Source organism: Pseudonaja textilis, chromosome 7, assembly GCF_049901715.1.
Source record: "Pseudonaja textilis isolate UNSWEBS1 chromosome 7, rPseTex1.2, whole genome shotgun sequence".
Classification (NCBI taxonomy): domain Eukaryota; kingdom Metazoa; phylum Chordata; class Lepidosauria; order Squamata; family Elapidae; genus Pseudonaja; species Pseudonaja textilis.
Genome location: NC_141996.1, coordinates 5,054,310 through 5,081,492, shown reverse-complemented (window position 1 = coordinate 5,081,492; position 27,183 = coordinate 5,054,310). Strand labels below are relative to the sequence as shown.

At 44.5% G+C, this 27,183-nt stretch overlaps 1 protein-coding gene across 9 annotated transcripts in view; it reads left to right on the top strand.

The window, feature by feature from the left end:
- The window catches only part of TENM4 (teneurin transmembrane protein 4), a 362,826-nt gene that overhangs the window by 191,815 nt on the left and 143,828 nt on the right, over positions 1–27,183 (top strand). For 7 of the 9 annotated variants that reach the window (XM_087936921.1, XM_087936920.1, XM_087936917.1 and 4 more), the window contains 3 exons: positions 1,725–1,974; positions 13,823–13,921; positions 18,653–18,888. In XM_087936921.1, the coding sequence (XP_087793047.1) occupies positions 1,725–1,974; positions 13,823–13,921; positions 18,653–18,888 (585 nt within the window). The remainder of the gene's footprint in view (positions 1–1,724; positions 1,975–13,822; positions 13,922–18,652; positions 18,889–27,183) is intronic. The other 2 variants (XM_087936922.1, XM_087936915.1) reach the window with 1 other exon arrangement.

The window sequence follows — 27,183 nt, the reverse complement described above, 5'->3', positions numbered from 1 at the left end:
TTTCTGTCTCTTTCTTTCTCTTTCTCTCACTCCTCCCTCTTCTCTCTCTAACAGACAGTGAGAAAGAGACCTCTAAGGCCTTCATTTCCCACCTTTCTGGCTATTTTTCTTTTCTTTTCTCGAAACCCGACATCTGGTCCCGTGTTTATTTAGCATCCTTTGTTGACCTGCAAATTATCCATTCTTGCCTGTGGCCTTCCACAGCGCAAGCTTTATTTTCTTGGATGGAAATGTATGTATTTTCCATCCATGGCATTGCTTGGGATCAAATGATAAAGGAGACGTATGTATATTTGTGCGAGCATGTGAGGGCAGGCAGCCAGGTGTGTAATAAGCAGTGCTGGCAGCTTGTCAACATGCAAAGTAGGAACTTGTGTGGTGAGATACAGGAGAGCCCTCAACCTAATGACCACAATTGGCAACAGAATTTCCATTGCTAAGCAAGGCGCTAGTTGAGTAAGCTGTGCTTGATTTTTGCAAGCTTTTAGTCGTGGCTGTTAAGCGAATCACTGCGGTTGTTAAGTGAACCATACAGTCGTTAAGCAAATCCTGCTCCCACCATTGACTTGCTTGTCGGAAGTTTTCTGAGAAGGACACACATCACAATTGTGCATCCCGGCAATGATGCGACTGTTTGTAGATACACGGCAGTTGCCAAGGATCTGAATTTCGACCACGTGACCCTGAGGGTCTTGTGATCATTATAAATGCGAGGACTAGTCGTAAGTACAGGCAGCCCTCCACTTACAACAGCCCATTTAGCGTCCATTCCAATTTACAACGGTACCCAAAAAAGAAAAAAGGGGGACTTAGAACCATTTTGCACACTTAAAAACCCTTGCGGTGTCTCCACAGTCACGTGATCAAAATTCAAGCACTTGGCAACTGACTTGTACTTATGATGGTCGTTGTGGCCTGCCCTCCCCCAGGGAAACACGATCCCCTTTTGCAAGCTTCTGACCAGCAAATTTCAGTGGGCTAAGACAGACTCACTTAACAGCCATGTTGCTGACTTAACAACGGCAGGGACTGACTTAACAATTTTGGCAGAAACGCCGTAGAATAGGGCAGAAGTCACTTGACAAATGTTTTGGCCGGCGAAGGAAAATTTGGGTCCCTTTGCGGTCGTCCGTTGAGGTCTACCTGTACTTTTTCTCAGCGCTGTTGCAAGTGAGCGTCAGGGATTCTGGCAGTTATTAAATCATGAGTCTTGAGCCAAACTTCCAAAACTTCAAAAGGATTTATTGGAAGTTAACATGCTGGCACTGCCTGGGTGGAGCCAACTCTAAGATACATAATTCATTGTCACCCTTGACCCTGGTTTTTTTCCTCCACCCCCTGGGTGCATCGTAATTCATATCCTCCAATGGGACACATCCCTAGCCCAGAGTCATCAATCCTGCTCTCCAGTTAGAATTTGGCAGGGCAGAAACTTCAGTCACCTAGTTACTATCTTTGAAAACATTTCTGGAATGCAGTTTCGCTTTCCAAGCTGCTGCACTGCTTCCCCCTCCCTTTCTTTTGGCAACTCTAAAACGACCATAGAAATGTTTTATGAGTTGACAGAACAGTCGTGAAACGAATGTCCGTATGTTAAGGACTACCTCTGGTTGCTGTTTTAGCCTCCAATCTAGCCGTAACGAAGGGTCACCGTCGATGACACGAGTGAAAGGAGTCGCTATCGTTGAAGCCCCTCACAGTTGACTCTTCATTTCCTTCCGCAGATCATCCAAACCTTTCGAACCCCTCCAGGCTCCGGACCCCTCCGCCTCCTCTCTCTCACGCCCACACGCCAAACCAACACCACGCCGCGTCCATCAACTCTTTAAACCGAGGGAACTACACACCACGCAGTAATCCCAGCCCTGCACCTACAGACCATTCACTCTCTGGAGAACATCAGGCGGGGAATCAAGAACCTACACATGCTCAGGACAACTGGTTACTAAACAGTAACATCCCGCTGGAGACCAGGTAAAGTCTGTTTTCCTTCCCTCCCTCCCTCCCTCCCTCGGTATGAAATGTTATAGTTGTTGTATCTTCTGGAATGTCATAAAAATGCTCGAAAGGACAACTTCATCATTTGGGTTCTGTTCTGACCCAAAATCACGACGCAAATTCCTCGTCCCGACAAAAGCCTTTTTATTAGGCTGAAATGTGAATTCCTCGCGTTCACATCCAGCAATGTGCCAGCAAACAGTCTTTCAAGGACGAATTACAACCACAGACTTTTATCAAGCTTGGAGAGCTGCCAGGCCAATATCTTCCAAATGCCACTCTGTAGCAGACAATACTTGGCAAGAAGTCAGGAACAGATCTGCGCCTTAATGAATTGAACTAATTGTCTGCTGCAAACCCCGCTCCCCTTTCACTCCTCTTTTATTCCCTATGGGAGGGGCCATTCGCCGTCCACCTGTGCCTTTACTCCTTTACCCTTTTTCCTTAACTTTTCCCTTCTCCCGGCAGCTCTGTGCATGCACACACTGGGAACAGGCTCCAGCTGTTCTTCTGCCTCACTGATCTCCGACTCCAAAGGTAGCTGATAACTGTTAGACGGCCCTGGTCCCATCTCTGCCTCCGACGCAGAGCCCTCATCAGAGCCTTCCCCAGACTCCAGGACCGGCCCATGTTCCTCCCCAACCTCTTCACTGTCCAAGTTTGCCGCCAGATCTGCTGGCCGCTGGCGGGCCACAACAGGTTCCTCCAAAAGATAGAAGAGATACGGATCGATTTTATGAATGTCAGTAATATCATATGCTATGTAGAACTACTCATCCGTAATCCATTCGGCATGGCCCGTTTTCACTCCTCTGAACTTCTGGTTGGTCCCTGATTAAATTTCTGAAATATAGGCAGTCCTCATCTTACAGCAGTTCATTGAGTTGACCATTCAAAGTTACACTGAAAACAGTGACTTAGGATTTTTCACGCTTAAGACCATTGCAGCATCTCCGTGGTCACGTGATCAAAATTCAAGCACTTGGTTCGTATTTATGACCGTTGGGAGTATCCCGGGATCATGCGGTCCCCTTTCTATGACCTTCTCCCAAGCAGAGTCAACGGGGGAGCCAGATTCACTTCACCACCATTTTATTAACGTAGCAACTGCAGTGGTTCCCTTAGCATCCGTGGCAAGAAAAGTCGTAAAATGGCGGACCGAACAACTGTGTTTGCAACGGGAATTTTGGGCTCAACTGTGGGCAAAAGTTGAAAATGACCTGTAGGCTCAAAATTATCCAAAAAAATAGCGTCAAGCTCCTTGCAGCTGCTTGTAGCTGAGATGATTAGATTCTTAGAACCAGATTTATTGAAAGCAGAAAAGAGATTAGCTTAATAATTTTGAAAATGAACTCAGTGTGTTTTAAGCTTCCTTTTTCTTAGTAAATTCATGAGCTCTCCTGAGCTATCTAATCTGAAGTAGCTCCAATTATTCATGGCTATACATCCTACTGCCAGCCAAATTCCAATAGCAAATAACACTTAGATTTGTATACTGCTTCACGGTGCTTTCCAGCCCTCTCTAAGCAGTTTATGGAGTCAGCCTGTTGCCCCCAACAATCTGGGTCCTTATTTTACCGATCTCAGAAGGACGGAAGGCTGAGTCGACCGTGAGCCAGTCAGGATCGAATTGCTAGCAGTGAGTTAGCCTGCGGCACTGCATTCTAACCACTGCGCCGCGACAGGCTCCTTAACTCCAAACTTAACAAAAGGTTCAGGATAGGTAGCGATCCTTTCTTAACCAGTCAGCCACAATTCAGCCTTCCCGCCACATTCTTTTGCCTGAGATTTTTATCCAATTTCCATCATTCTATGCCTTTTATCCTAAACTACCTGTAGTTCCCCCAAAATAAGACTGGGTCTTACATTAATTTTTGTTCCAAAAGACTAATTAGGGCTTATTATCTAGTTAGGTCTTATTTTGGGGGAAATATGTTACTAAAATGCATCTGTCTGGCTGACAATCTTAACTGGGGCTTATTTTTGGGGTAGAGTTTATATTCAGATCATCCTGAAAAATCACGTTAGGACTTATATTCCGGTTGGGTCTTAATTTTCAGGGAAATTTTCAGGGTATGTAAATAACCTGTACATCATGATGCACACCTTTGACACTTTAGATGTCTAAGTGTTCTTAATTGTTTTGCAACCTTTGAAGAAGTGTGAACATTGCTGGATAATGCAGTGTGATCTCTCCTTTAGCGCCAGCCATATTCGTTTTTTTTCCTAAGATGCTTATACAGTTCTTAGTCATCCTCAGTCTAAAATGGTCCAGATAACAACTCATGACAATTATGGTGAATTTTAAAGTGGGCAAAGATGATTGGAGAAACAGATATCGCTAGTACTGTAGGTTGCACCAAAGCAAACCTCCTTCCACCATGGTTTATGGATGGTGTTACAATTGGTTGGGTTCATCTGGTAGAGGGTTTCTTATCTGAGCAGGAGGTTGGACTACAAGACCTCCAAGGTTTCTTCCAACTCTTCTATTCCATATCATGGGTTCACCCATGGTTTTCAAACCACAGCTAGGTCCTGCAAGGTTAAAACCAAGCCAATTAACCAGCAGAAGAGCTTGCCTCCAGAGATGGTAGGCGCTCAATCTCTGCATGGTTTAAAAAAGAGTCTAGACTGTCATTTATCAAAGTTGGTATAGATTCTCCTGCTTTTGAGCAAGGGGCTGGAATAGAAGACCTCCAGGGTCCCTTCCAGCTTATTCTATTCCAGTGATGGTGAACCTTTTTATTGTGGTGTGTCAAAAGTGCACGTGCGTGTGTTTGGGCACCCACAATACAATGTGCCCCACCCCCCTGCACATGTGTATGCAACACCCCCGCCCCCTTACCTGCACCGTGCATGCACACACCTCCCAGCTGATTTTTGGTCTGTTGGAGGCCATTTTCTCCCTCCCGGAGGCTTTAAGGAAGCCTCTGCAGCCTCGGGAGGCCGGAAAATGGGCCCATTTCAGCACTTCCGGTACTTCATTCTCTTATTCATTCAAAATCAATCAGTTATAAGATGTTATTACTATTACCACATATTTCAGTTTCTTGTTGTTCTGTCTAATCCAGTGGTGGCTAACCTTTTTGGGATCCTGTACCCAAAATTGTGTGCGCGCTTGCACGCTTCCACTTGCACCCAAAAGGGTGCAACCCAGAAGCGCTTGCACCCAGAAGGCAATGCGCATCCCCCCCATGCCCCCCACGCATGCGCGCATAATCCCTACTTACCCACACCGCCCCCTTACCTGCACCGTACCTCACAGCTAATTTTCGACTGGTTTGAGGCCTTTTTCGGCCTCCCAGAGGCTTGAGGAAGGCTTCTGCAGGCTTCTGCAGGCCGAAAACTAACCCTGTTTCGTCACTTCTGGTATTTTCAGAAAAACAGGAAGTGACGAAACAGGGCTAGCTTTCGGCCTGCAGATGCCTTCCTCAAGCCTTTGGGAGGCCGAAAGAGGCCTCAAACCAGCCGAAAATCATCTGGGAGGCACGCACATGCACAGTGCAGGTAAGTTTGGCTAGGGCTCGCATGCCTGTACAAACGGCTCTGCGTGCCACCTGTGGCACACCTGCCATAGATTCACCATCACGGTTCTATTCAATCAGCTCCTAGTCTAATGCTGCGCATGAAATCCACTCTATCAGCTGCTTAACGCTTGAACCACAGTCTCAGGGGCACTTTTCAGTGTATTCTGCTCTCAAGCTACGGCTTCCCTTAGTTTTCATAGGGGAATAAGTTGCATTTTTTTGAGTAGAGGCAGTCCTTGACTTACAACCATTCATTTAGTGACCATCTGAAGTTACGACAGCACTGGAAAAAAGTGGAAAAAAGTTTTCCACCCGTAACGGCCGTTTCTGCATTCCCACGGTCACGGGATCAAAATTCAGACACCTGATTCCTACTTGCTGTATGACGGTTGGCATCTGACTCATACTTATGATGGTCGCAGTGTCCCATGGTCACGTGATTCCCTTTTGTGACCTTCTGACGAGCAAACTCAAGCGGGAGACCGATCCACTTAACAACCCTATTTCACAAGTGCAACGATTCGTTTTTCCGACCTCCCGAGAAGCAAAATCAATGGGGAAGCCAGATTCACTTAAAGACTGTGTTACTAACTTTAAGAACTGCCGTGATCCACTTAACAACCATGGCAGGAAATAGCATCAGGTGGGTTAAAAATTCTCTTGATCCCTGTCTCGCTTAGCCACCCAAATTTGGGGCTGAATTACGGTCATTAAGTCAAGCGTTGCCTACCGCTTATTTCCAACCAATTCCTACCACTGGACGAAGAAGAAAAAGGGAGGCGGGAGGAGGAAAAATATCCCCTAGTTGTCTCCTTCCACTTAAAAAATATCACTGACGTGAGCTGGAGCTTGTAAAGCCATTTCGCCCGTTTAAAATGGCCGCGGGTAGAATAATTTCATTCCCCAAAGCGGCGTAATTAAATCGATATTCTATTTAAGAAACTGCAATGGGTCGATATATTGAAAAGATTCACTTTCTGAGCAGGGCGGGAAGGAAGGAGCGCAAATGGAGTCGACTGCATAGGAGAAAGCCCCATCTGGTTAGGAAATAATCATTTGATGGTTGCCGGCTGCATTTTTGCTCTTATTAAAATGCTAGCTCTGTACCCGTGCATCGCTACAAAAGTACGTGGCCGGGTTTAGTTTTGGGGGAGGAAAATAAGGGGAAAAAATTGTGCCTTTGCCTATCAGCACCCATCGGTATTCATCTGGCTAGCGTCCTGTCAGCGTGTCAAGAGAGTTGAGGGCTGTTTGGGAACTGAAAGGGTGTTTGTTGTGTGAATAAGAAGGAGACAGCGAGGAGCCTGGGCATGGCTTAGCTCAACTGTTCTATACTAAAGCTGCTTGCTCTGAAACTAAAACTAAAACTGAAACTCCTCTCCTCTGCTTGGGTTTTGCCTTTGGAAGAGATTTCTTTTCAGGTGGGGAGGGGGAGTTGAACTCCTTAGCGTCAGAGCGTGTTAATAATAATATAGGAAATACTCTAAATGCTCTGATGGTCATTTCAAAAAATCCTTTCTTAGTGAGCACCTAGAAGCCGAGAGGAACATACGGGCCAAATTTCAAGTTTGTAGGCTTTACGGTTCCGGAGATTTTGTGATGATGCATGAGTGGTATTTCACTTTTATATATATAGATTGCTCTAGCAAACCAGGCCGTTCTGCAGAGAGCCTGCATCAGTGGATGAGTAGCGTTTTCCATCCTAACCTTCCCTCCCTGGCATTTCTCGGCCCCATCGCTCTTCCCTCATCCTGACTTGGAGTAATTCCATGTTGGCGTTAGTGTTTATTACTGCCATCAGTTATGTAATCCCGTGGAACATGTGTTGTTGTTTTTTTTCAAACAACACCGCAAGCTTATGTAGAGTCTGTGGGCCGTCTTAAGGCGAGATCCTGGGATAACGTTAGAAAATAACGGAGTTGGAAGGGACTTTGGAGGTCTTCTAGGCCAACCTCTTGCTGAACCAGGAGCCCCCATGCCATTTCAGGCAAATGGCTGTCCAATCTCTTCTTAAAAACCTCCAGTGATGGAGAGCCCACAACTTCTGGAGTTAAGCCCTTCCACTGGTTAATTGCTCTCAATCAATCAGTCTATCAAATACAGCTGGAAAGGGGCCTTGGAGATGTTCTAGTCCAACCCCGTACCCAACTAGGAGTCTCTGTACCATTCCAGACAAGTGGTTGTCCAGTCTCTTCTTAAAAGTCCCTAGTGTTGGAGCAACCACAACTCCTGAAGGCAAGCCCTTCCACTAGTTAATAGTTCTCAGTCAATCAATCAATCAATCAATCAAAATAGAATTGGAAGGGACCTTGGAGGTCTTCTAGTCCAACCCCCTGCTCAAGCAGGAGACCCTATTCCGGACAAGTGGTTATCCAGTTCTCTTCGTAAAAGCCTCTAGTGATGACGTACTCACTGATAAATTGTGCTCACTGTCAAGACATTTCTCCTTTTAATTCTAGGTTGCTTCTCTCCTTGATTAGTTTTCACCTGTTGCTTCTTGTCCTGCCCTCAGGTGCTTTGGAGAATAGGTGGACACAACTCACAGAACAGCCCAAAGCACATGATGCAGTAGAGAAATTCCCTGAAAATAGGCTCCAGCACCAGTCCAAAAACTTGGAAGAATACAACTCTGGTCCCGGTGACCAATCCAAATTTGATTGTGCAGTTTCATAAGACTCTGTTCAGTCATCTTTCTGCTACTACCAGACTTCAATAATATATGTGTTGTCTTCTGGTTTCTTTTAAAAACTCTCTTCCAAGTTCAAGCCCAGGCAGGGCCATATCAATTGAGATATAATTACAGAATTGAGCAGTTAATTTGTAAGTAGCGTCATCCAATTGACATTACAGGACCTTGGACAGTTCCATCATTCGGGAGGCTCCCAACAAGACATTCAAGAAGGACACAATATATACTGCTGGGTGTGCTGCTTATTTATGTATTACAATAACAGAATAACAGAGTTGGAAGGGACCTTGTAGATCATCTAGTCCAACCCCCCCATGCAAACAGGAGACCCATTTCACCATTTCTGACAGATGGTTGTCCAGTCTCCTCTTGAAAGCCTCCAGGGATGAAGCTCCCACAACTTCCGAAGGCAACTTCTGTTCCATCGATTGATTGTTCTCACTGTCAGAAAATTTATCCTTATTTCTAGTTATTTTGGTGTATACAAAATCTTTTCATCCTTTGGATACTCAAGGAAGCTAACAGTCATGACCAAAGTTGTATGCGGAACAACTCGCTTATGGTCAACTTTCCATGGTCAACTTGCTTGGGGAACAATTCACCTTGGCCAACTTGATATGGGACAACTCACTGCAGAACAATTCAATCATTCAATTTATATGATTTAGAATAATCTTAAAATATTATTTTAATTTTTGTCATTCATTTTCGCCCCTCCTTGGGGCATCCTTCCTTTCGTGATTCGATTCCACTCTTTCTTCAATATTAGTGTAACTCTTAGCCATGGGGAGTTGTCCTGCAGCAAGTTGGTTGTAGTGACTTAGCTGTGGTGAGTTGTCACCGTCTCATAATCAAGAGTTGAAAATAACCCACTGAAAATAAGAGCTGTAATTATGAATCCAGCTTTAAACACTTGACTATAGAAGAAAGTTTGATTTTTTTTCCCCACAGAGATGGATAAAATCTAGTCTAGTCTAATTTTCCATTCTATCCTGTTCTATTCCTCCCTTCCTTTTCTTTTTTCCTTCCTTCCTCTTCCTTCCTTCCTTCCTCCATCCACCCATCCATTCCTTTAATCTCTTTTCTTCCCTCCCTCCCTCTCTTTTCCTTCCTTCCTTTCTTCCATTAATCCATCTTTCCCTCCCATTACTTTCTTTTCCTTCCTTCCTCTTCCTTCCTTCCTCCATCCACCCATCCATTCCTTTGCTCTCTTTTCCTCCCTCCCTCCCTTTTTCTTCCTTCCATCCTTCCTTTCTTCCTTCCATTCATCTATCCATCCTTCCCTTTATTTTATTTTCCTTCCTCCCTCTCTTTTCCTTCCTTCCTTCCTTCCTTCCTTCCTTCCTTCCTTCCTTCCTTCCTTCCTTCCCTCCCTCCTGTTTGCTTGCTCATGTGCGTCAGCCCATCTCAACTGATAAAACGACTCAGGGTCAGCCCACAAATAGCAGGAAGACAAATCTACAAACAAATTTTCAAAAAGCAGTACAAAAATCTTACAAAACTTCTTTGCCGCAAAAGCAGTTTTTTTCCAGCTAGGCCAGGCAACCTCTGTAGAAGAGAAGATAAATTCACACACAACCCTCCATCCCGTAACCTAACCTCGCCTCTCTCCACCCCAATCCAGTTACATTTTCATCAGTAGGACAATACAGTTTCAAATTCACCAGGATTTTCATCCAAGACCCCGTTTTTTTTTGGAAAACCAAATGTCAGAATTAGCAGATCCTCCCAAAAGATTATAGTTGTCAAGAATTTTTAAAAAAAGAAACCTAGTGTAGTGTAGAATGCTATTTTGGAAATTGCTTCTCTCTTCCTCTTTCTGCTTTAATACATACATACATACATACATACATACATTTCCCCACCAGTTCTTTCGCTTTCTCACCTCATTTCCTTGTATTGGTTTCATTATTGACGGTTGCATCAAAGCTAGCGTACATCATTCAGAATTCATATCTCATTTTTTATATCGGCAGTTCCTGCACAATTTCATTTTGAAAACAGTAGCTGCAAACAAGGCGACAAGGATCCTTAACTCCTGATAAATTTTCATCTGTGTCCTCCCTGCTATGCCAGCTGGCAGCTTATCCATCAAAAATTCCTCTGTATGATTTCCATTTTGGCAGACAAGTTTTGCCTGGGTTCTTAGGAAGTGTGTGAAGGCAAACAACAGCTAGCTTTGATTTTTAACATTTGTCGAGCTCTTTAATTCTAATTCATGCCTGTTGAACGTCTACGGAGATTCTCGGTCACCTTGTTCCAAAGGTGCTTTTTTTTAAAAAAAAAAAAGGCAGCTGAAATGTCAGCCTTCCAACCTCCAAACCAATAAACTCCAAGGCAAACATTTTCTCAAAGTTCCATTTTATTAGAGTTGTCATATTGGCACATCTAGGAAAATTTGAATCAGAGAGTTCTGGGTTTTCCCTTCCCCAAGAGAAATTCAAAGATCCATCCCAGTGGTGGGATTCACAAAGTTGTAGTACTGGTTCTGTGGGCGTGGCTTTGTGGGCGTAGCGTGGCTTGGTGGATATGCAGGGGGAAGATTACTGCAAAATCCCCATTCCCTCCCCACCCCACTAACCTGCTTTCCAGCTCTGTTCTCCTGTGCAAGGCAACAAAAGAAGACCCAGCCGATCAGCTGGGACTCGGGAGGCGGAGAATAGATGGGGTTGGAGAGGCCAGTCAGAGGTGGGATTTGCCGGTTCTCTGAACTACTCAAAATTTCCACTACCGGTTCTCCAGAACTGGTCAGAACCTGCTGAATACAACCTCTGATCCATCCCTTGCACCCATCGGTCTATCACATGGCCCAATCAAATTATCATCCCTCCAGATAGTCCTCTCCAGATGCAGGGCGACTTGTCCTTGACTTCTAAGAAAGAATGTTGTTGAGTCTAATCTTCACTAAGAAATCCCCCCTACCAAATTCCCAGGCGCTAAAGCCTCGAAGCTTCCAAGTAAAATATGGCTCCCAAGGTTGACACTGGGCTTTCTTGGTTTCTTTTCTTCCCCCAAAGACGTTTCGCTTCTCATCCAAAAAGCTTCTTCAGTTCTTCAGAAAAGACATTGTGAAGTAAGTGAGTTTTACGACTTTCCTTGTCCCACAGTCGTTCAGTGAATCACTGCAGTTGTGAAGTTAGTAACCCGGTTGTTAAGTGAATCTGGCTTCCCCATGGAGTTTGCTTGTCAGAATGTCTCAAAAGGAGATCATGTGACCCTCGGACACTGCAAGCTGTCATAAATAGTTGCCAAGCGTCCAGATTTTGATCACATCACCATGGGAATACTGCAACGGTCGTATGTGTGAATCAGTGCCATTGGAATGAACTGTCGAGGACTGCCTGTAATGGGGGAAAAGAATAGGAAACAGAGGAAAAAACCAAGGAGAATTGAAGGTGTAAGAGGAAAAGAAAAGAAAAATAAGGAAAAAGACAGCATTCTCCGAGCTTGGTTCCTTTCTTGCAGATTCGCTGGCATTGATGACGTTACCTAGTTGGATAATGCAACGTCTGCAAGCAAACAACCAAGTTTAGACAGCAGCAAGGGCCCAACAGTCAGGGTTTCAATTAACCCAGTTAAGACTATTCTGACACAACCCATTCCAATCACTTCTCTATGGATCCACTTGCTTGGTTATCTGTCTACATTACATGCCTTTGGCTCCAAGTAACATTTATTGTCTGTGTTGTCTCTTGAGCTGTTGTGTAAACTCAGAGTGCAAATTGCAACTCTTAATTTTTTTATTATTATTATTATTGAATTATGAGTTCCACTGATAGAAGAAGGTAAGTATGTTGGAAGACGGCCTCGGGCATTAACAATTCAAGTTGGAACCGAAACTTAAAAGGTAGCCAAAGAGAATGAAAGTTGGGATCGAATTGAAGATTGTTGAAGGTTCCTTTGATGTTTTTGATTGGCATATTCTGTGTTCTTACAAAAGCCTCCACAATCATTCCTAGGGTGAAACTGGATGAAATTAAGATGTCCAGTACATCAGAATAATCCAAGTCTAATACGTCTGCATTCCTAGGTTGGCATTATTAAAGCAATTAAATCTAAAGGCACCAATAAAATAACTTACATTTTAAAAAAAAAATGCATGCCCAGAGATGAAGTTGTAATTCTAGATAATTAGAATTATCTAGATAATTAGAATTCTAGATAATTCTAGATTAACCTCTAAATAAAGGTAAATCGCTTTTGTTGAAGGTCTGTTGAAATCTGATTGCCACTGGCCTTTTCTTACCCGTTTGGATAATAATCTCAGTCCAACTCTGTGAATGTCCGAAAATTCCAGATTAACCTTGTTTTGCGTCGCCAGGGATCTTACTCTAGGTGTGACTATTATCAACTTTCATTGAGATAGTCCCAGGATCAGCAATCTGTGTTTAAAATTACAGACAGTCCTTGACTTAGGACAGCAATCGAGCCCAACATTTCCGCTGCTTAAGCGAGGCGGTCTTTAAGTGAGTTTTGACCATTTGTTGCGACATTGGTTCAGTCGCTCACTGCGGTTGTTGAGCTAGCAACACTGCTGGGAAGTGAATCTAGCTTCCCCATTGACTTGCTTTGTCAGAAGGTCGCAAAAGATGACCCCGGGATACGGCAACCGTCCTAAGTACAAGTCAGTTGCCAAGCGTCTGGATTTTGATGATCTGATCGTGGGGATGCTGCAACGATCGCAAGGGGTGAAAGTCGCTTTTTTCAGTGCCCTTGTTACTTTGGTCACTAAACAAACTGGACTACCTGTACGGGGGCCAACCAGCTTTTCATTGGAATGCCCCTATAGTGATGCCTATATTTTCCACTGTGATTGCGTACGAGGATAGTGTTCTCACCGCTCCCCAAACACGACAAACCCTCTGAAGTGAACTCAAAGGTTCCTTTATTAGGAGCGCTGGCAGTGCCGGCAAAAAGTTTCTCTCTCACCGCAGGCTAACAAGTCCATCCGGCAGGGTGATGAATAGTTGTCTGCCACATCTATTCATCTGCGCCCCCTGCCTTTTATCCCCAGAGCTAGGGTGGGGCTTCGCTAGCAGCGGTGGCTCTTTCGTCCCAAGGACCGGCCTATAGATTTCCACTGCTCTCCTCTCCTCTCTGCCTTTTGTGCATCCGTGCATCAGGCACTGTACCCAGCTATTCCTCCTATTCCTCATCAGCCACCTGGGAGCTGTTGACTCTCCATCTGAGGGCTGATGGACGGCCCAGGCTTCGTCTCTGTCTCTCTCTGTCTGTCTGTCTCTCTCTCTCTCTCTCTCTCTCTCTCTCTGCCAGCTCCATTCCATTCCCTCTTCCCCCTCCGAGCTCAGCTTGCCTTAATGCTGATCCTGACTCCCACATCTCCTCCTCCTCTGATTTGACTCCTGGAGGGGGCCGGCGTCCGATAGGTCACAAGAAGTAGATTTTCGTCAAGACGGGAGCGGGTGCTTTCCAGCGCTGTATACCCTCTATATGTCGCCACGCGCTATGCATACGGGCCGATGGACCGTCATTCTAATTCCATGCGCAGCCACCCTTATAACCATTTTGTTTGGGTTTTGTGAGGGCGTCTCACGCTTCATAGCTGCATGTCTCACTTGCCTTCATTCGTGTTTCCACATGTACATAGAAACATACCAAAGCAGACATTCCTAGAGACATTACAGGACAACTTCATTGAGATGGACATTCTTACCGCTTCCCGACATGACGGTGCTTACAGTGATGGGTATGTTGATATGCTTAATGCGATAATTTGTGTTTTTTTTTTTGTTTTAATCTTGCATGCCAGAACCCAGTGCATCTCTGATGCCTCTCCCCTTACTTCCTGTCTCGTTTAATCCAACCTTTCCCTTTCTTTTCCCGCGGAATGAAAAACCATAAGGCACTTCTGGTGCCAGGAACATTTAAAATTGTCCTGTACATATTAATGGCAGCCTCGTTAATATGCTAATTCATGCCATCTCATTTTGGCTTCGCCCTGATTATCATTTCGCTTAACCGCCAGAGGCAACGTCGGCCGTTTTCCTAGGACGTGGAAGATGGGCCCAGGGGTTTTATGGTTGAATCGGTGTGGATTTCAGTCTGCCTAATCTGATGTTTTACCAAGCGTGTCATCCAAACTTTGACAGGAAAAAAAAAAAAAAAAGCACAAACTTCTTGTCTTTTGACCATGCTGTTTATTCTCTTCCACTGCACTTTTTCTATATTTATGTTTCCCTAGGACAGAGGGGTTGCGGGGTCTGCAACCTTGAACGCTCAAAAGAGCCATTTGTACCCATTTCCCACAGAAAACAAAAGACCGGGAGCCACAAAACCTGGGTGGGCGTGGCCAACTCAATGTCACTCACCCCCACTGAGTCACATGATACCTCCCCAGCCATGCCTACCCAAGTTTTGTGGCTCTTGGGGTTTCCTTTTGTATGGGAAACAAATCTCTCTCTCTCTGTCTCTCTCTCTCTCCCTCATCTCTTTCTCCTTCCCTCTTTCTCTCTTTCTCCCTATCTCTCTTTCTCCTTCCCTCTTTCTCTCTTTTTCCCTCTCCATCTCCCCCCCTCCTTCTCATCTTTCTCTCTCTCCCATCTCCCTTTCTCCCTCCCTCTTTCTTTCTCCCTCTCTATCTCCCTCCCTCCTTCTCATCTCTTTCTTTTCCCTCTCCCTCCCATCTTTTCCCTCCCTCTTTCTTTCTCTTTCTCCCTCTCCCTTACTCCTTCTCATCTCTTTCTCTCTCTCCCCCTCTCTCCTTCTCTCCCTCTCTTTCTTTCTCTGTCTCTCTCAATCCTCTCTCCCTCCCTCTCTCTCATTTCTTTATCTCTCTCTCCCTCCCTCTCCCCATCTCTCTCTCCCCTCTTCCCATCTCCTCTCTCTCTCTTTCTTTCCCCCTTTCTCTCAATCACCCTCTCCCTCCCTTCCTCTCTCTCTCTATCTCTCTTTCTCTCTCTCCCCTCCGTCTCCCCATCTCTCTCTATCTCTCGTTCTCTCCCTCTCCCTCCCTCCCCTCTAGGAAAAGAAAGAACGTACTAGACAGGTAGTCCTCAACTTACAATCACAATTGAGTTCCAAGTTTTCCATATTGTCATAAGTGACATAGTTAAGTGAGTTTTCACCCATTTCACCACTTTTCTTGCCTCTGTTGTTAAGTGAATCACTGCAGTTGTTATGTGAGTAACACGGTTGCTAAGCGAATCTGGCTTCCCTATTGACTTTCCTTATCAGAAGGTCGCAAAAGGGGATCACGTCACGTGACACACGCCCCCAAGGCACACTACGACCGTCATAAAGATGAATCCATCGCCAAGGGCCTGAATTTTGATCGTGTGACCACAGGGATGCTCCAAAGGTCATAAGTGTGAAAAACGGTCACGAGTCACTTCCAATGGAAAATAAACAAGTGGCTGTACATACATTGAGGATTATAACAGGATAATAATCAGTATATGGTGCCTCAGAATTACGCTGCATTCCGAAAAAACATCAGGGCTACAGTTGAGTAAGATTTAATGACAAATAGGTAATTATTAGTTTTTTTGGCCCCAAGGGAGTAACCGTGATGAAGGCAGGCAAGAATGGAGCGATAATAATAATAATAAAACAATCATCTCCATGGTCTTTTTAAGATTCAGGGATTCATTTGAATACTCACCAACCTACTCCCTTCTTGTTACACCCTGTATCAGTGTGAGGGAGTGTTGCCTTCCGCTGTTTTTATCCACCGAAGCAAATAATTCCATAATTGAAGGGGTGTGAGGAATCGTGAAGAAATCCTTATTTATTACGAATTTATTTAATCTGTCACACAGCCACCTTTTCTCAAAGACAAGATGCTGACCTAGATTAAAAACTAGATAAAAATAAAACGGGACGTGGTTTGCTTAGCGGCTAAGACGCTGAGCTTGTCGATCCGAAAGGTCGGCGGTTTGAATCCCTAGCGCCGCGTAACGGCGTGAGCTCCCGTTACTTGTCTCAGCTTCTGCCAACCTAGCAGTTCGAAAGCATATAAAAATGCAAGTAGAAAAATAGGGACCACTTTGGGTGGGAAGATTGTTTAGTCATGCCGGCCACATGACCACGGAGACGTCTTCGGACAGCGCTGGCTCTTCTTCGGCTTTGTGACGGAGATGAGCACCAACCCCTAGAGCTGTAAACAACTAGCATCTATGTGCGAGGGGAACCTTTACCTTACCTGAGACTTCCAGGAGCCATTCTCTCACACAAAGTTTCTCAACCCCTGGCCACTTGAAGACAGGTGGACTTCAACTCCCAGAATTCCCCACCCAGCCAGCGTGGAATGCTGGGAATTGAAGTCCGCCTGTCTCAAAGTAGCCAGGATTGTGAATCAGTGCTTGAACAGATGGGACCTGGAGCGTCATGGCTCTCCTGCCGGATCCTGTTGGGACAGGTACACATCCTTCAGGAGAGGCAAGCACTCAAGTGACTCCAGCCATTAGTTTTTCCCCTCTTCATTTTGCTGCGAAAATATGGTTTCCCCAGGGGTGGGACTACGTTCTGCAATACTGCGTTCAAATCACTGTGGCACCCCAGGCTTGTCAACTCTAAACTTAACAAAAGGTTCAGGCTAGGATGTGATTGATCCTTTCTTAACCGTTCAATCACAATTCGGCCACGGTCACCCTTCCCTCCACATTCTTTTGCCTGGAGTCTGGTCCAATTGCCGTCCTTCTATGCATTTTATCCTAAAGTACCCATGTTTTTCCGAAAATAAAACCGGGTCTTATATTAATTTTTGCTCCAAAAGACGCATTAGGGCTTATTTTCTGGTTAGGTCTTTTTTTTTTTTTTTGGAAAAATGCGGTACTAAAATGCGTCCCATCTGGCTGACAATCTTACCTGGGGCTTATTTTGGGAGGCAGGGCTTATATTACAGGCATCCTTTAAAAAAAAATCACGCTAGGATCGAACTGCCAGACTGCTGGCATCCAGCAATCAGCAGAAATAGCCTGCAGTACTGCATTCTAACCACTGCGCCACGGTGACTCATAAAGAAATCCTTAAGAGTGGAGGTGGGCCCCGTAGCTTTGCAGGTGCTAGCCCGTTTTATTTTATTCTTCTTAAATTAAGGCAATATCTAATACCTTCTCCACGCCTGACATTTGCTCCTTCAATGGCTCCTTTTACGGAGGGAGTTTTCCTCTAGAGGAAATGCAGTCAGTCCTTGGTTTAAGACTGCAACTGAGCTCAAAGTTGCTAAGTGAGGCACTTGTTAAGTGAGCTTCGTCCCATTTTGCGAGACTACAACCGTCATAAGTACATGCCAGTTGCTAAGCACCTGAATTTTGATCATGGGACCGTGGGGATTCTGTGAAAGTGTGAAAAGCGTGAAAAGTCACCTTTTTTCAGTGCTGTTGCAATTTCGAACAGTTACTAAATGAGTTGTTGTAAGCTGAGGACTACCTATAAACTCATGATCAATGGCTCCTGGAAGGCAACCAATCAAACCAAGGAAAATGCCTTTGAAATCGAATTCTCCCTCTCTTTATTCCAACACATGTAAAACAATAAAAGAACAATGAATTCAAACAGGCTGACAGCTAGATCCTCAGTCCCTCGGAAGGGTTTAAGTCTGGTTGCTATTCTGCCTTTTTAATAGTTATATTTTCCTTTCTTTCTTTCTTTCTTTCTTTCTTTTTCTTTCTTTCTTTCTTTCTTTCTTTCTTTCTTTCCTTCCTTCCCTTCTCTTCCCTTCTTTTTTCTTTTTTCTCTCTTCCTTCCTTCCCCTTCCTTTTTCTTTCTCTCTTTTTCTTTCCTTCCTTCCTTCCAACTTTCCTTCCTCTTTCCTTCCCTCCTTTCCTTCCTCTTGCTCTCTTCCTTCTTTCCATCCTTCTTTCCATCCTTTCTTCCTCTTTTTTTCTTCCCTTCCTTGTTCTTCCTCTTCTTTCTCTCTTTTCTTTCTCTCCTCTCTTTCCTTCCCTTCTCTTCCCTCCATCTTTCTCTTTTTTTCCTTCCTTCCTTCTTTCCTCCTTCCCTTCCCTTCTCTTCCCTTCTTCTTTCTCCTTCCTTCTTTCCCTTTCTCTTTCTCTCTCTTTTTCTTTCCTTCCTTGCTTGCCTCCTTCCTTCCAACTTTCCATCCTCTTTCTTTCCTTCCTTCCCTTCCTCTTTCTCTCTCTCCCTCCTTCCTTCCATCTTTCCTTCCTCTTTCTTTCTTTCCTTCCCTTCCCGCCCTTCCTGTTTCCTTCTCTCTTGCTTTTTCTTTCCCTCTCCTTTCTTTCCTTCCTTCCCTTCACCTTTCTCTCTTTTTTTTTCTTCCTTCTTTCCTTCCTCTTTCTTTTCTACCCCTTCCTTTCTCCTTTCTTCCTTTCTTTCTTTCCCCTTCCCCACCTTCCATCCTCTTTGATGCATGGTGCTAATCTGGGCTCGGTTGTGTTTGCAGCGAGGCTTCAGAGCCTGAAGGGCTGTGGATGGGCATCCGCCGGCTTTGACCCGTCCTTTTCTCATTCCACAGGCACTTCCTGTTCAAACCTGGAGGAACGTCTCCACTCTATTGTACCACCTCGCCAGGGTACCCCTTGACATCCAGCACGGTCTACTCGCCACCCCCTCGTCCCCTGCCCAGAAGCACCTTTTCCAGGCCCGCCTTTAACCTGAAGAAGCCATACAAGTATTGTACCTGGAAATGTGCCGCTTTTAGCGCTATCCTCATCTCCATCACGCTGGTGGTGCTGCTGGCCTATTTCGTAGGTAAGCTGCTACTCTGGATATCCTACTTGGAGAAGAAGCAAATAGTAACGTCTGGAAAGGCAAACGGGTTGGGGTGGACACCCGCTCCCTTGGGAGCATGGTTGGTTTCGATAGAAGGGGATATTTGTAATTCAGAGTTAAGCTGTGGGGTTCCTTGGTGGTCTCTGAGCTAGGTTGTTTTATTGCAGACATTTCATGACCCAACTAGGGAACGTCATCAATGCTAGAAGGGAGTGGGGTTTATGGAAAAGGAGGAGGAGGAGGAGGAGGAGGAGGAGGAGGAGGAGGAGGAGGAGGAGGAGGAGGAGGAGGAGGAGGAGGAGGAGGAGGGAGGAGGGACTGTGGGCTCCTTGGGTACTGTCTGAATTTGACTGTTTTCTTGCAAATGTTTCATGACCCAACTAGAGAATGTCATCAGTGTTGGAAGGGAGTGGGGTTTGTGGGAAATGAGAAAGAGAGGAGGAGGAGAAGGAGGAGGAGGAGGAGGAGGAAGAGGAGGAGGACTTTAGAGTCCTTGATACTCTCTGAGCTTGGTTGTTTTCTTGCAGACATTTCATTACCCAACTAGGTAACATCTTCAGTACTAGAAAGGAATGGGATTTGTGGAGAAGAAGAAAGGGAGGAGGAAGAAGAGGAGGACTATGGGGTCCTTGGTGCTCTCTTGAGCTTGGTAGTTTTCTTGCAGACGTTTCATTACCCAACCAGGTAACATCATCAGTGCATCATCAAAGTCTTCAAGAAAACCACCAAGCTCAGAGAGCACCAAGGACCCCAGGAGGGTTTGGTTTATTCTGCTCTTTAACTTAAATATAGATAGTCCTTAATTTAACCACCATAACTGCAACTGGGGCTTCCATTCATAACCGAGGCAATTTTTAATATATGTTTATTTATTAAGATTATATGCAGCCCATCTCTCTTTCCAAAGCAGCTCCATTAAAGGAGTAGCATCCAACTTTAAAACCTTTTCTGCCACTGTTATTAGCAACAGCAATAGTCTTTAGACTTATATACCGCTTCCTAGTGCTTTTACAGCCCTCTCTGGTTGTAAGTTGAGGACAACCTGTAACCGTAACGGGAACGTGGTTTTCTATGTCTGCTAAGAAAGAAGTTCGATTCCTTGCTGGATCTCAAGACAAATATGATGGTCTTTCAGGGGATATTTTGAAATTTCAGAGTCATTTCTCCCAAGGTTTATACATCATGATGTGTACCGTCGTCTCTTGACACTTTAGCAATGGGCGATGAGCTGATGGATAAATACCGTAACCTTTGAATAGGAAACAGAACATGCTCCCCAAAGGAAGAAAAGCCAGGATGGAAAAAAAAAACGTAATTTAAAAAAAAACAGTTAATTACAAGCAATCATTAGGATTGCTTTCCTTGTGTTTAATCCCATTCATGTACAGTTTTGCAGCGATAATTCAGCCCCAGAAAAATAAACACAGATGGCTGATTCTTCACTTAACCTCTTTATAAACATAACAAGTAGATTTTACAAACCGGTTGTAGATTTCTCCGACATGCAGCAAACTCAGATAGAAACAAGCTGCAAGTTCAGAGCAGAGCTCCAGTCTTCAGCAAGCAAGCAAGTTGGTTTCTCTTTTACTTTAGTTCAGCAGGCAAGCAAGAGGACAGAAGCAGTTTCATTTTCAATAGACAGACTCAGAGAGCTTAACATAGATTCAAAGCTGCAGAGCTTAATATAGAGCCAAGCCTAGCCTACTTTTAATTTCAGTTTCCAGCCAGGGCTAATTCTAGTTTCAGTTTCCAAACAGACCTCATTGGCTGACTTAGTTGCTATGCTTATTCATTGATTGACCTTGTTACCAAGCTCTGTTCCAGTTGATGAATATACTCTGACAATTCCCCACTTTAACTGTCATAAAAATTAAGATTTCATAAGCAACAAGGGGAGGGTGCATTCAAGGCTACCAGTAGTTCAAGGATATGGGCTTGGGTGTATCCTTATTGTAAATCGGGATTTGCAAATGGGAGAGCAATCCTGCAGATAACGGTTTTAATCTCTCTCCCAAAGGTACTATTTTTTTTTTTCAAGGAGACAACTGGACTTTCTTATTTTTCTTTGAAGTTGTTTTGCTTCACATCCAAGAAGCTTCTTCAGTTCTGACAGGATGATGAAGGATGGAAGGATTTACACTCCTTGAGGACAGCTGGTCATTTGCATCCTTTTCAGAGAGTCATTGAGGCCACTTGGAGGCTTGTTTGTATCCTCAGCGTTACCTGAGTAGTGCAAATGAGTGTGGAGACTTTGGGGCTGGAGGATGTTTTTTGCCTTTACTGTTGAGGTGACCCTACTGTTCACCTGATCTTGAAGGCACAGACAAACCTCCAAGTGGCCTCAATGACTCCCTAAAAGGATGCAAATGACCAGCTTGTCTGCAAGGGTTATAAATCCTTCCATTCCCCACCATCCAGTCAGAGCTGAAGAACCTTCTTGGGTGAGAAGCGAAATGTCTTCAAGAAAAAACAAGGAAGTCTAGTTGTCTCTTGAAAAAAAAAAAAAACACCTTTGGGACAATCTTGACCTGGATGGTGGAAAATCTTCATAGATGTTTTTATCTTTAGTAAAATCTCCTGCTTCCTTCTGTTTCTTTGCACCAAACTTGGTATAAACCTGGTTACTTTTTGGCTTCTCTTTAGAAGTATCCCAGGTTGCACGTCTGACTAGTATTTTCAAAGCAGTTCCTCTCGGGGTGTATCCTGGGGTCTCCCTACGTATATTTGTTCATTATCTAATCGTACGCGCAAATAAGTCCCCGTGCAGTGTTACTACAGCGTGTACGGAACTTTTTCACGTAGGAAACAAAAAATAAAAGACATTTTAAAAACTTCGTGTAATGCTGAGCTGTCCTTGGAGGTGAAAATAACAACATTTCAAGTCATGGATACAGGTAGATAATTGAGCACAGAATTTTGCTCAGAATCTTGCTATGCAAGACAGTTGTTAAGTAGAGTTTGTACCCCGTTTTACAATCTTTCTTGCCGCTGTTGTTGAGCGAATCACTCGAGTTGTTAAGTTAGTCAGAGGGCTGTTAAGTGAATAATTTTTCTCCATTGACTTTGCTTGCAAGAAGGCCGCTAAAGAGGATTACACGACCCTTGTCATAATTATGAGTCGGTTGCCAAGTGTCCAAATTTTGATCATGCAACTGTACGGATGCTACAATGGTCATAAGTGTGAAAACTGGTCATAAGTCACTTTTTTCGGTGCTGTTGTCATTTTTAATGGTCACTAAACGAACTGTTGTAACTTGAGGAAGTCCTCAACTTACGACTGGCCATTTAGAGATGGTTTGGAGTTTTGACAGGCCTCCTTGGTGGTATCTATGGCCTAGTTCCGAAGTTCTGACGGTCCCTCCTCTACAGACATATGACCGTACTTCGGGCCCTTTGCAACACAGTCGTGTTTACAGCCATTTGTAACATTCGAGGGACACGTGATCTGTTTTGCATCCATTTTGCAGACAACCATAAAGTTACTTCCGGTTTTAGGCCAAACTGCAGCATAACAAATAATGGGTTCGCTTTAATGGCCACTACAAAAAAGGCCACAAAATTGGTTTGGTTGTGTGACAGTCAATGTACAACTGCGTCATGCCCCTGTCGGAGTCTGAATCCCAGGAGCAAGATGAACAGCTGACGGGGATTGGGAGTATGGCTCCATTGGCTGTGGAGGAAACTGGGGAAGGGCAAAGTCCAGCTGGGCAGAGCAGGGGAGAGGTAGAACAAGGGAAGAGGTTCAGAGGAAGACCCTGGCCCACCCCCTCTTCATCCTAGGGCACGCAGGGAGGAACAGAGAAAGGAGCAACATGGGTTGCTTGGCTTACGGGGGAGGAAGGGGCCCTGATTCCCTTCATTAGTCACACCTGGGAAGGGAGTTTAAAAGAGATGCATGCTGCATGTGGCAACTGCTGGGAGAAAACTGTGAGTTTATCTTGTGCTGACTTTGGTTATCTGCATTCCTGGCATCCTCCCAACCGTGTTGAGTTATTGCTGTGCCTTCATATCTGGAATTCTTCTCCTGCCCTGCCGGATTAATTACCTCATTTTGCCTTGATTGGACTTATAGTTACAGTTTTTGTTGACCATGTTTTGGACTTGATTCTCTGCAGCCAACATCTGTTCCTGGGAAGGTTTTTCTCCAGCCCAGAAGGTAACCAGGACATTGGGGTCAAAGTTGGAGCTAATAAAGGGACTCCTACTGATTATCTGACTGTGTTGTCTTTGTGCCATGCCCCGGGTCATCACAAACTGTCTTGACCTATGTCAGTTGGGTGGCCTCCATTACAGTAGTATGTCGAGGACTGCCCGTATAGAGTGAGTGACTCAAAATATGGAACACTTAAGGAACGGAAGCAGAATGTGTTGGTTTCTCCACTAATTAAAATGGACTCTAAATTCAAATATATTTTATAGTTTAGTGGTTGTCTTCTATTTTCCATTAGATCCCAATAAGCAAACAGAAACTCAACTATTCCGTTTTTTTTCCTCAACGACAGTCATGAATTATAATCACAAATTTCTCAAAGAATTAGTTAAAATCAAAATTAATTGTTTCCGTTCAACATAAACATATTTAATGAGAAGACTCTGCTATCATGCTAACCGTTCTAATCAGCAGGTAGGGAGGGAAAATGCAGATAGTTAATTAGATTTAATGAAAAACTGTGTGCAATTTTAAGTATAATCAATTATTTATTAATGTAATGAGAGCCGGCTCTGGCTGGGCTTACTAATTAACTCATTTAAAAATTATGAATAACCTTTTCATTGGTAATTATTTTCTACATCTTGTCAAGCTGCAGATAAAAATTGCATTATCTTAAAAAAATAAGAAACAGACAAAGCAATCTCTCTCTAGCACAATTTTCCTTGGCTGAGTAAAATGGAGATTTCTGGGCCCGTGTTTTCCGCTGTTTCTTGGGCCAGCAGTGTGTGATGGTGATGGTTGTGTTACCCTGCCTGAACTTGTGTAGACATTTTACAAATGTAAACACGGTGAAACCAGAGACGGTGATGCAACGGCTAGAAACAATATAGTAATGTCACTGATGCAACCCCAAATATGGAATCTGGTACTTTCATCATGATCCAAAACACAACCAGACTACGCAGTGTGTATCTTTCATGGAATTAAAAGTCATAGAACAAGAGAATAAGACCAGATTAACTTTTTTTCCGGCTGTAGACACCAAGACGGAAAACCGTGGCTTACTTTTAAATCCAAGAGTATTACAAAAGCAGTCTTAATCTTAATCTAGTATTCCTCTGACACGATAAGAGCTCAACATCACACAAAAGAAACTGTGTCTCTACCCTTTTCAGATGAGCAAACTCACTGAGTAACAACCTACCACACAAAACATTAAAAATAAGACAATCTGAATATCAGTGCTCGACTGACGACCATAACCGAGCCCAACGTGTATGTTGCTAAGTGAGACATTTTTTAGGTGAGTTTTGCCCCATTTTATGACTTTTCCTGCCACGTTTGTTGATGGAGTCCCTGCTGTTGTTAAGTGAGCCACATAGTTGTTAAGTTAATCTGGCTTCCCCGTTGACTTTGGTTGTCAGAAGGTCACATGACTCCGGGACACTGCGACCGTCATAAATATGAGTCAGTTGTCAAGCATTTGAATGTAAATCACCTGACTCTGGGAAGGCTGCAATGGTCGTAAGTGTGAAAAATGCTCATAAGTCACTTTTTTCAGTGCTGTTTTAAGTTTGAAAAGTCACTAAACGAACTGTTGTGTTTGAAAAGTCACTAACTCATCATCATCTTTTAATGACCCCATAATCCCTTGCGGGGTGGAGTCTGGGCAACTGAATGGAGCTAGCAGAGTGTTTACTGGCCGGATGACCTTCCTGTCGCCAGTGTGGAGTTATATTCAGCAGATATATTCTCAGTGTGTCCTGATTGTGAGGCAAGAGCTCCACCTATAGGCCATGAAAAGTCACTAAATGAACTCTTGTAATTCGAGGGCTACCTGTGATATGTTTAAATGCAGTCAGCACCTATAGAACTACAACAAAAAGAGATTTTTCTCCAGACGATGAAAACTGGACACTGGGGGGCAACTTGGAGGAATCAAAGGGACTTTACCTACATAGGTGACTTTGTTGCTTTTGTGCCACACCCCAGGTCAACACAAAGACTTTTCCCTTCTCATCCAAGAAGCTTCTTCAGCTCTGACCGGATGGTGGACGGTTCATCTCTGACTGGATTGATCCTTCCATTCCTCGCCATCCATTCAGAGCTGAAGAAGCTTCTTGGACGAGAAACGAAACGCCTTCAAAGAAAAAAAACCAGAAAGTCCGGTTGCCTCTTGGAAAAAGAAAAGAAAAACACCGTTGGGCCATTTCCACATTGCCTTCAGAAGTTGTGGGAGCTCCGGGCCTTCAAAAATTTCAGCAACGGGTTCTCTGCCTGGTTGCTGGGTGGGCGTGGCCTCGTCGGCCTCCTGCACCATGGCGGGGTGTGTGCGCGCGTTTTTGTCCTCCCCAGGCTCTGGAGGCTTTCCTCGAGCCTCTGGGACGGCAAAAATGGCCTCCCTGGGCTCCAGAGGCTCTCTGGAAGCCGGAAACAGGCCCATTTCCGGGCAACCCAAATTCCCAGCCTGTTTTTCACTCTTCCCGAGCCGCTGCGCATCCAAAACAGGCCGTGTGGGGACTTTGAGGGAGGGGAAGGGTAGACGGGGCCAAGGACCCTTCCCAGCTCTGTTATTTTGTTAAGGCCCCTAATGATTGTGTGAAGATTGCGAGAAGTCCAAAACATTTCCTCTGAATCACGTGTAAAGTGTGCCGGTCTCTTCCAACTCCGTTATTCTGTTGTTCCTAATTTCCATCAGCAAACCCTTGAGAGAAGTTGCGGTTAAATCCACGTTCGGCGATCTATTATTCCTCTCCTTCCCATTTATATTTCCACCCTGATTTTATACTTCTAATTTTAATCAAGTTTAATTGGGTTGAGTGAGCAAAATATATTTCATGCTGACGGGTTAAATTAAGACGCTTGGATGTTTCTGGATTCATGACGTTAAATTCTCTGAACAACATTCGCTTTCTGAAATAACTCACGTTCGTTTAGTTTAGGAGAAAACGTCCTAGAAAGAAAACCACCGAATTGAAGGAAATACGACTTCCTTTTAATAGGACACGGTGATCCGCGTAGATATTTTGAGCCCACTTTCACATCCCTGGAGCGCCGCCAGAATCAAGACGGTGTTGCTCAAAATAAATTGCAGATTAAAACATTTTTAATCACTTTTGATTTGGATTTGTTTTTATCTGCTGTGTAAAATGCCTTCGTTGCTTTTAACTCAGCCAATTTAAAAAAAAACAAAATGAAGAGATAGAGAAAAATGGGATCTATCCTGCAGGATCCAATCTGGGTCCATCACCGGGGACCAGAAGTTTAATCTTATGAGCTCTTGGACTTGTCCGGGAGCCCAATGTGATGACCCAGGACATGGCACAAAGGCAACACAGTCAAATAAGTAAGAAGAGTCCCTTTGTTATCTCCAACTTTTTTCATCGTTTTAATTCTTGTTTGTTGGAACTCTTTAACTTGGGGATGGGGGGAAAGTGGGGGAAGAACTCCAGTTCCAAGTTATTCACCTCTTCCTTAAGTCATCAATGGAATAATCCCAAATAGGGCCAGAAATGATCCCATGGCTCATAACCTCCCACGTCCGACCTATTTCTTTGCTGTAACGAATCATTTCGTGACCCAAGTTACAACAGGAATGAAAAAAGGGACTTATGACCATTTTTCACACTAACGACATTGGCAGCATCCTCGTGGTCACATGCAGAGGTGCGTTTTCAGCTGGTTCTGACTGGTTCTGGAGAACCGGTAGCGGAAATTTTGAGCAGTTCAGAGAACTGGCACACACCGCCTCTGACTGGCCCCGCCAACCCCATCTCTTCTCTGCCTCCCATGGAGTCCCAGCTGATCGGCTGGGTCTTCTTTGGTGGCCCTGCACAGGAGAACGGAGCTGGAAAGCAGGTTAGTGTGGGGGTGGGGGAGGAAATGGAGATTTTGCAGTATCCTTCCCCTGCCACGCCCACCAAGCCATGCTACGCCCTCAGAACCAGTAGTAAAAAAAAAATTGAATCCCACCACTGGTCACAATTCAGACACTTGACAATTGGCATGTACTCATGACAGTGGCAGCGTCCTGGGGTCATGTGAACCCCTTTTATGACTTTCTGACAATGGGGAAGCCAGACTCCGTTAACAACCATGTTACTGATTTAACAATTACAGTG